Source organism: Alosa alosa, chromosome 19, assembly GCF_017589495.1.
Source record: "Alosa alosa isolate M-15738 ecotype Scorff River chromosome 19, AALO_Geno_1.1, whole genome shotgun sequence".
Classification (NCBI taxonomy): domain Eukaryota; kingdom Metazoa; phylum Chordata; class Actinopteri; order Clupeiformes; family Clupeidae; genus Alosa; species Alosa alosa.
The window spans coordinates 7942668-7952683 of NC_063207.1; the positions used below are offsets into that span (position 1 = coordinate 7942668).

Consider the following 10016-nt stretch of genomic DNA (forward strand, 5'->3'; position numbering starts at 1 on the left):
TTCCATCCATCTGCAAGTAGTGTGGGCTGTTCATGAAGAGAACTATCCAATGGAAAAAGAAAATGTTTGTTATGTCATGGAGCTGGCTTTTTCTGAAGGGTATACCATGTTTTAGTTTTTATTATTATTATTATTATTATTATTATTATTATTATTATTATTATTGTAAATATCATGGGAATATTGCAAATTTTTAATGTCCTTAACTGTTCTTTTTTTCCTTCGAGGTGATGGGCTAAAAATGTGAAGATTATGGTTTGGGGATTGCTAATACTGTTTTTCCCTGGTAAATAAATCTTATTGTTGGGACTTAATTTTCTCTCATTGTTCTTGTTCTTTCTTTCCATCTGATTTGAATGTGTGTTAATCATAAATAAATACTTCTATTTACATGCACATCAATAAGTGATAGTTAGGAAGACAATACTATACAATACAATGATCATAATACTGTACAAATACAATACAATAATACTAATTAGGCAGAGCTCTTGTCTTTTTCACAATCGCCAACACAATTTACAAGCAATATTGCTTTTAATTTAGCAGTAGTTTTTCTCTGCTGAACAGTATATTGCTTGGACCACTTGGTATGGGTCCAGCAGCTACAAAGGATGGCAAAGGGCGTTTCTTTAATAGTTACCCACAGTGGAGTCTGTGTGAAATTAAGTGAAGTGAGATGCCATAGAGGGTTTTGCAAATCTAAATGTCCATTTGAAGGAAAAATGGAAAATTGAGTTTGCTGTAGTGGGGTGCTAAAGCGAGTATACACTGCTGATATAATGGTACACATTTTACATGAATGACGCTACTACAACTTTTTAAAAAGTGGATACAGTCTTGTGTTTGGAATACATTGATGGTGTGGCATGGCGTGGGCGTGTCTTCCAGGCTTTTTGAGCCACACCACTGTACTGGCCAACCACAGCTGTAAATCCCTGAAATTGACCAATCAAGCGGCATTTTGTCATTGGCCTGCGCAGGTCAACGGCAACGGTCAACTCCAATCAGAGTACACGAGCCAAGTGTCATCTGTGCTGCTACGGAAGTAGAGTGGAGACGGTGAAACTAGTTGACATCCTAGCACGCTGAATCTTGGAGCTGTCAAACCTTAACTTCCGAACATGGCTATGGTCAATACATCTTCTGCAAGACCTTATCACATCATCATATTTGGGGCCTCGGGATTCACGGGACAGTTTGTCATTGAAGAAGTTGCACGGACGTCGTCGGAGGGTCCCAAGGGAACCTTGAAATGGGCTATCGCGGGGAGGAGTAGGCAAAAGCTGGAAAAAGTTCTAGAACAGGCCGCAGGGGTGCTCGGTATGTATTGCATACAGACCTTGCATAGAAATGTAACTATCTGAAGAGCATAACATTGTATATTCTTATGTACAGGGCAAAGCTTGTTGGGACCAACATTTGCTGCATAGCTAGCTAGATAACGGTTAGCTTGTTAACTGTACCTGTAGGTTGCTGGCTAGGAATTTGCAACGCGTCAGTGGTAATAACAATGAAATAGTAGCAGGAAACTAATTAGTGTGAATCAAGCTAAACATCGGATTACGTTAAGCTAATTTGTTAAGTTTAAGCGAGCTTGCTTAAGTGACGATGCACTCATTCTCTGAGATTCACAGACCAGACTCGATGGTCACTCCCTGGCAAATCAATGAGCGGGTTGTGTCACGAATTAAGGCACGACCTTAATTTGTAGACAACAAGGCTTTTGTGAATGTAACGAATAAAGGATATTGATTCACATTAGCAAGAGAGTCAGGGGAACCTCTCTACCGATTGAATGAAGTGTACACACAGATTATTTTAAATCAACGAAGCGCAATGTGTTACCAGGCCATTACGCCAGAGTAGGACCAAGGCTAATACTGTCTGGATGAGTTTCAACTGAATGCAGCCTTTGAAGTCAGTTAAGTCTTGGTCTGCGGCCACAGGCAGCTCTTCTCCAGGGATGCTTAGGCATACTGATCGGCAGCTGCTGGAAAAACCGTGATCATCCGACACGATTACTGCCATCCACAATCAGGACATAACCTTACTGTCTGTGACCGTTTTAGACACAGAATCAGCCCAAGTGCTAGCTAGGATGACAAGCAGTGGTTGTTTCCCCTAAATAATTTCATCAAGTCATTTGCTTCTGTCCATTTCTCCTTTAGTCTACAGTGTTTGTAGTGTTTATTCTGCTCTGAATGATGTATTAATTCTGTTTTACTGACCGGTCATGCCAGTTCAATGACTGTCAAAGTGGCCGTGCCATATAACTGTCATGTACTTGTCTCTGGTGTCAACAGGTAAACCGGAGCTTAAGTCGGAGGTTGACATTATCGTGGCTGATGTCGGGGAACCGGACTCTTTGGCAGCCATGTGCAAACAGGGGGTCATTGTTCTCAACTGTGTGGGCCCTGTAAGTATACAGCACACAGTGTTGGATTGTTCCAGCTCCAATGTCTCGGGCCAGTGTTAACACTGTTAACAGTATGGCCTGACTGGTAGTCTGTGGACGCCATTTACCGGTATCTAAATGGACACAGACTCTGAATAGTGCAATATAAAAACGTATGACACTATAAAATGAAGGTCTGGCCACATGCAAATCTTTTGCAATTACATGGTACGATCACAAAGTTGTGTAATAGCTATTATTAGCCTTGATGGCTATCTTTGTACTTTGCACTAGAGACCATTTCTTGACACTGTCAAACTCTTGAGTTGCGAAAATGGGGCAACTACACCATAACCATGTTGTGGACTAAAACGGATTCGAAAGACATTGTGGATTATATTAGTGACCACAGATATTATGTAGTTACACAGTAAAGCTATGAACACGTATTTGGGTCATTCCACGTCAGTTCAACCAGGGCCCACGCACTTAGGTCTCAAAAAATTCTGAAAAAATTACCAGGTGTACCTATGTTACCCAGGAGACACACTGTAAAATGACTTATGTAAGATCAATACTTTCCAAGATACAGCCAGTTTTACAGGGGGAGGGGGGTGTCGATTTTGTCCAGCCTCTTTTTTTTTGTCAAAGTTCACAAGCCCACAGTGCAACAACTAAACTAAATGGGCAAAATGCCCCATTGACATCAATATGTTTTATATAGAGTCACCACACTGACACCTGTGGTTGTATAGAGTAACCTGTGGTAGCTCTATACAAAACATATTGATGTCAATGGTGCATTTTGCCCATGTTCAGGGTGGAAAGTGAAAAAGAAAGATTTGCATAAGACAAGTCAAATTGGTGTTTTTAAAAAGAAAAGATCATGGAGAATAAAGAAAAAAACATTAAAAAAAATCGTTGTATATTCCCACAAGGTGTTTAGGTGCTCTGAAAATGAGAACCAAAATGATTTTTTAGACTTCTAAGGTCTGCTGTTCAGACCCTGAAGGAATTTATTTTCTGTTCATTGTTTTTGTGAGAGTGTTTCTACTTATCTCAGTAAGGAAAATAAATCAAGAGCCTATGTTGAGTACAAATATGTCTTCTGAAGGCTTGAACAGAGCCCAGCCAAAAACTCCAATAAAATTTGTATAAACTTTGAGGGACAGCTATGACCATGCAGGATTATCCAGACCAAACATGACGATTTTGCTACATACTATTCCTATTTATGTACCAGCATGCAAAATGCAAAATTTGAGCCTCCTACATGGTTTAGGTCTTGCGCTGTGGGCTTGTGAACTTTGACAAAAAAAAGAGCCCGAACAAAATCGACACCCCCCTCCCCCTGTAAAACTGGCTGTATCTTGGAAAGTATTGATCTTATATAAGAGTAATTTTACAGTGTGTCTCCTGGGTAACATACGTACACCTGGTAATTTTTTCAGAATTTTTTGAGACCTAAGTGCGTGGGCCCTGGTTGGATTGACGTGGAATGACCCATTTGTTATATTGCTGAAGCACATGAAGCAGATGACAATATGGTCATATGAGGATGCAGCTGCGTGATTGTAAGGTCTTTATCCTTGTGTAACAGTACAGGTTTTGGGGTGAGCCTGTGGTGAAGGCCTGTGTGGAGAATGGAGCCCATCATATCGACATCTCTGGGGAGCCTCAGGTAAGCGATTCAGTAGCATTCGCTCTGAATGAGTCAGTAGTAGCAACAACAATAACAACAACAACTTGCATTTATGTAGCGCTTCATCAAGGCAGCCAAAGCACTTTACCTGAAGGGGAACCTCACTAACCATCACCATGTGTAGCACCCATCTGGGAGATGCACGGCAGCCATTATGCGCCAGATCGCTCACCACACACCAGCTTGAGGTGGAGAGTGAGGGAATAAATGAATGAGCCAATTACACTGTCAGTCAGTTAAATATCAGTCAGTTGTATTCACATGTAATGCACATACCTCAAACATCTTCTGCTACAAATGCAATTTTAGCACATAGTCTGTTACTGTCTGCTAAATGGCTATGGGGCCATTAAGCTCAGCGAAAAACTCAGTGCTGTGATGTTTTTTTCCACTCTATGCTTCACATCAGAGAGTGTTGAAATGCCAGTGTGTGTGTGTGTGTGTGTGTGTGTGTGTGTGTGTGTGTGTGTGTGTGTGTGTGTGTGTGTGTGTGTGTGTGTGTGTGTGTGTGTGTGTGTGTGTGTGTGTGTGTGTGCGCGCGCGTGTGTGTGTGTAGTTCCTAGAAGGGATGCAGCTGAATTACGACCACCAGGCTGCAGAAAAGGGAGTCTACATAATCGGCAGCTGTGGATTCGACTCCATTCCTGCTGACATGGGTGTGCTCTACACCCGGGACCAGTTTAAAGGTACCTCCCCATCTGTACGTCTCTATAAGGTCTGCTACTGGAGAACATCGGGTGGTGTGTGCTCAGAATGATAAAGGTGGAGTAAGCGATGCTATGCGATTTCTAACACGCAGCACTTTTTGTAACATTCAGCGACTATCTCTTCACAATCCGCTAGCTCTCCATTTTATGAGAACACTGTAAAAAAAAACTGTTTTCTGACAAAAAAAACTGTCTTAACACGGTCCTGGCTCCATGAACTTAAAACAAACAAAGTGGGGGCAGCGTGTCCCCTAAATAATAGTGAGTGGCAGTGAGGAGAGAGTTACCTCTTTGCTGTGTTTTGTTTGGTCTGTAGTTCAGATATAATGCAAGTTGCTTTGGACAAAAGCATTTGCTAAGAAACATAAACATAAACAAACGCGATGTCGTCCAGCATCGCTTACCCTACCTTTTAATGTAGTGTTCAGTTTTAAGTGTTCAGGCTCAGTCTTTACTCTCTTTGCGTTCCATGTGTTAATGGAATGTAATAAATAACAATTTGCATGTATTACACACAGGTACTCTTACAGCAGTGGAGAGCTTCCTAACTGTAGGCATAGGATCAGAGGTAGGCAATCTCTCTCTCTCTCTCTCTCTCTCTCTCTCTCTCTCTCTCTCTCTCTTTCTTTCTTTTTTTCTTTCTGACTCACTCACTCTTTCTTTCTGTCTCTCTCTCTGACTCACTCACTCACTCTCCCTTTCTCTCTCTCTCTGTTTTCACCTTGTTAGTTGACCTTGTGACAACTGTAGGCTGACCTTCTCTCTCCCCTCTCTCAACAATGTCCTGTTTGTTGGCCCAGGGGGGTTGCATCCACGACGGCACCTGGCAGTCGGCCATCTACGGCTTCGCTGACGGCCCCAAGCTCCGCAGCCTGAGGAGGAAGTTTGGATACCAGCCCCTGCCCGTCGTGGGGTCAAAAATCAAGAGGAGGTGGGGCACTGTGTCTGGTCTCTGTGGTGCAGTATTTCAGAACTGACCATTCGCAGCAGAATAGAAACTGTGGGATGCATTGTTAAGGATAAGGAGGCAAGGGGTGTATATATGTGTATATATATATATATATATTAAAGATTTTATTTTACGGTAACCCTTCGTCCAGCCCCACTGTACTGTCTTGGAGAACTACCTCCTCAAACTGTTTGCAAGTGTTCGCAAATGTTCACAGAGAACTCAAGGCAAACAGACAACTGCAGACATTTGTGAACGTTTGCCTATGTATGTACGCACCCCTGGTCTTTTTTTAAAGGGATATTCAACCATTTGGGGAATTAGGCTTGAGTTAAACAATTGATTTTTAAGGCAAACAAAATACTGCTTGCAAACATTTTATGATAATTGGCCAGTGTCTGCTAATATGAATGCACCACTGGTTTGTGTGCCACAGAGGAGGAGGGGTAGTAAGAATGCACTAGTGGGGTAGCTAGTCCCGTACTCAAGCAGTGATGCTGCAGGTCATGCTCTAAGACATGCTGGATTGCACTCCGTCCAGGGTCTGTTTTTGTGAGATGATCATGTGTTCTTTGCCCCGCCACAGGAGTGCACTGTTCTACAGTAACGAGGTACAGCAGTACGCGGTGCCCTTCATGGGTGCCGACGTGTCCGTGGTGAAGAGGACCCAGCGCTACTTGACAGAGGAGCAGAAGGAAAGCCCAGTAAGTCCTTCACCATCTGGAGATGGCTCACCAACCAGGCCAGATAGCTCACCAACCAGGCCAGATAGCTCGCCAACCAGGCCAGATAGCTCACCAACCAGGTCAGATAGCTCACCAACCAGGCCAGTTAGCTCACCAACCAGGCCAGTTAGCTCACCAACCAGGCCAGTTAGCTCACCAACCGGGCCAGTTAGCTCACTAACCAGGTCAGATAGCTCACCAACGGGGCCAGTTAGCTCACCAACAGGATGACTCACCAACCAAGCCAGATTAACAGACTCTCACATTCTGACGACTAAGGATCTGTTTGGGATAAAAAACATTGAAATATTGTAGTATAGTATAGGAATATTAACAAATCTAAGTTGTATTTCTAAAACTGCAGTACTGCATAGAACATTTGTATTAGAAGTCAATAGTAAAGAGTTTGCTGCAGTATTTTGTCTCTTTCCATTGGAAGTTGCTTAAGGGCACAGCTTAGACTGGTTATGTACCTTCTTCCATCATCTCTCCCCTATTCTACAGTACATAGTAATCATTCCATGTATGTTAAACAGCATTGCCCTCCTAATCCTGTGTTTGTCAGTAGACCTCCACAGCCTGTCCACTCCCCCATCCCACTCTGACCACTTTAGCGTACCCTCGTTTGTGTTGTGGAGGGTGTTAAAGGAACACGCCAATTTTTTGGGGGAATTAGTTTATATGCTGTCAACCCCAGAGTTAGATTAGAGGATACATACCCTTCACTTCCGTGTGTGTGCAATAACCCAGTCTGACACCATTAGCCTAGCTTAGCATAATTCACTGGAAGTGGGTTAGACCAATTAGCCGGTAACTCCCTTTTAGCTATAGGCTAACTTGTCTAACCCGCTTTTCTGTTCCATAAGGCTAGCACTAACTGGCCTTTCTGATGGATAGTATTTGTGAATAGAGATGTGCTTAGCTTAGTCTGTTTGATTAGTGCTGTAGTCTTTAGATTAGCTCTCTAGATTGAGCTCTTTCTTTGTTCTTCCCCATTGCTCAGGTACAGTATGGTGCATATGCAGGCATCGGGGGGATCTCCTCCATAGTCAAGCTTCTGTTTGCTGGCATGATGTTCTGGTTCCTGGTGAAGTTCAGCTTTGGAAGGAACCTTCTCATTAAGGCAAGACTCCTTGCAAGGTCTACGTCAAAGATCCTTTAGAACACTTTTCAACCGTTTAGAACAAGCTTTCTCAACCGTCTCTGTCTACCGTATGCATGTACTACACTGAAAGCTGTGGGATGCTGTATGTCTGTATTTCAAACTCTGTCTGATATTTCATGGTCATTTTATTTCCCTTCATACAGTATCCAGAGTTCTTCAGTTTTGGTTTATTCTCCAAGGCTGGTCCAACCAGAAAGCAGGTGTGATTTCTTCCCACTATGTAAATCATATTCATTCTTCACTTCAACTTCACTTCTCATCCCAGCCAGTTTTCTGAGATTAAGAGGTTAATCTGTTTAGGCCAGCATAATGTGCATTCTTTCAAAATGTTCCACGAAGATAAAAAAATTGGTATATAACTACAGTATATGTAGGAAGAAGTAACTCCAAATGTTACTCCAACTTTCTTCAAAGAACAATTTCCACCACCATTACTACCATTTCCGTTGAAAGTCTCATTATAAAGTTTCAAGGCAGGTGGCTGAATGTGTTCCTGTATACATGTTTGTTCTGGTTCTTCAGATGGAGGGTTCTTCATTCCGTTTTGCATTCTACGGCGAGGGCTACACTGAGGGACAGGACCCCAGCCAGGGAAAACCCAATGGCAAGATACGCACAGTCGTGCAGGGACCAGGTATGGGGTCTACTCCATGCCGCTGGAAAGCCTTTCGACACCATTATTACACTGTTGGACATTTCTAAATACGTTCATAGGTAGATGGGTTTAAAGGGTCATTCACACCAAGAACGATAACGATAACTATAACCAAAATCGCTCTGAAAGTGATCCCCAACGATATAATTCTTCATGTTGTTATCGTTATAGTTTATGTGTGAACATCGTCATTCATATTAACGAGAACGATATCTGTTTATAGTTATCGTTATTGTTATCATTCTTGGTGTGAACGGGCCTGTAGTCAGAACGTGCCACTGAGCACACATGCATGCACATGCACACACATGCACACACACACACACGCACATACATGCACCGTAGCCAGGCAGAAGTAGGGTGAACACACTTCAGACATGGATGTTCATACTTTTTTTTTTATTGACACTTTTGTCTTCATAGTGCTGTGTGATTAGTTTGTTTGATTTCTGATGAGATTCATTTAATCTGGGTTCGAGAGAATGTGCTTAATGCAATAGATGTTTTTTCCTTCCCTTCTTCCTGCAGAGGCTGGTTATGTCGCCACCCCGATAGCCATGGTCCAGGCCGCCATGACTATCCTGAATGAGCCAGAATCCCTCCCCACGAAGTGAGTGTACCCTGACTCTGACACAGTTAAAACATCAACACAATACAGCAAATACTCATTGTTTGGTAGAGTGGTGGTGTGCACGTCCTACCTATCTTTAGGCCAGGCCATGATGTATTGGTATCTTTTACAGGGGAGGAGTTTACTCTCCCGGAGCGGCCTTTGCGAAGACCAGCCTGATCAATCGCCTGGACGAGCATGGCATCAAGTTCTCCGTCGTCTGAGAGTCTTGCGCGGTTTCCATCCCCAGAGTTCCGCCTCCCACCTGAGGATTGCCCCCCAGAAGCAAGAGCTCCCCGCCAACACCCCTCTGCCTGGTCTGAAACGGAGAAACTCTTCAAGGCACTTTCGCTTTGTCTTATCAATGTTTATCAGTGTTTGTTTTGGGTTTTTTGGTTGGTTGTTTATTTGCAGTCTTTTGGGCTCAGTAGCTCAGTGGGTGTCTTTGCCTTTGCCTGTGTGAGTGTGTGTGTGTGTGTGTGAGTGTGATTAGATGAACTATGCTCCTGCTGTAGCATTATCAGTGCAGCTTGTTGCCCCTGGGTCTCGGTCTCTCTCTCTTTTCTCTCTCTCTCTCTCTCTCTTTTCTCTCTCTTTCTTTCTCTCTCTTTCTTTCTCTCTCTCTGCTGCATATCCAGGACTTTTCCCATTTAGTGTTTGAATCTAAACCATATTTATGTTTAAATGACAAGTCAAAATGAAACTTATTTTGCTACACTAATTAAAAGATAAAAGGAGATTAATGAATGTTTAAGCACACCTTCCTAAACTAAGGTTTAAAAGGCAAAAAGGAACACACAAAAGTTTTTGATAAAACTTTTAACATTTATTTACTGTGTATCAGTGACCAAAATGGCCATTCTTGTTATTGTTGTTGGGACCTAGCTGAATGAATGAGATGTGAACTTCAGATGAACTAAAAACGTGATTGAGCACATAGTAAGGAATAGATTTGTAGAATATATTTTTGGGGGATTAGTTAACTGTAACTGGAAAGCAGTTTACTAATGTGTTTCATTTCCTCTTTGCCTGCTGTTGCTGTGGCTTGGAATTCCACATAAAAATAAAAGAATGGAAAATGCACTATAGTACCTGTGTACCCGGG

The 10016-nt window shown here is 42.6% G+C and overlaps 1 protein-coding gene across 1 annotated transcript; it reads left to right on the top strand.

The window, feature by feature from the left end:
- Nucleotides 1-1023: 1023 nt before the first annotated feature.
- LOC125284559 (saccharopine dehydrogenase-like oxidoreductase) lies at nt 1024-9999 on the top strand. The gene is made up of 12 exons (XM_048228543.1): nt 1024-1323; nt 2307-2419; nt 3999-4079; nt 4657-4786; nt 5326-5375; nt 5608-5738; nt 6343-6460; nt 7485-7604; nt 7790-7846; nt 8169-8280; nt 8830-8911; nt 9045-9999. The coding sequence occupies exons 1-12, from the start codon at nt 1125-1127 to the stop codon at nt 9133-9135; spliced, it is 1284 nt and encodes a 427-aa protein (XP_048084500.1). The 5' UTR covers nt 1024-1124; the 3' UTR covers nt 9136-9999.
- The last annotated feature ends 17 nt before the right edge of the window (nt 10000-10016 follow it).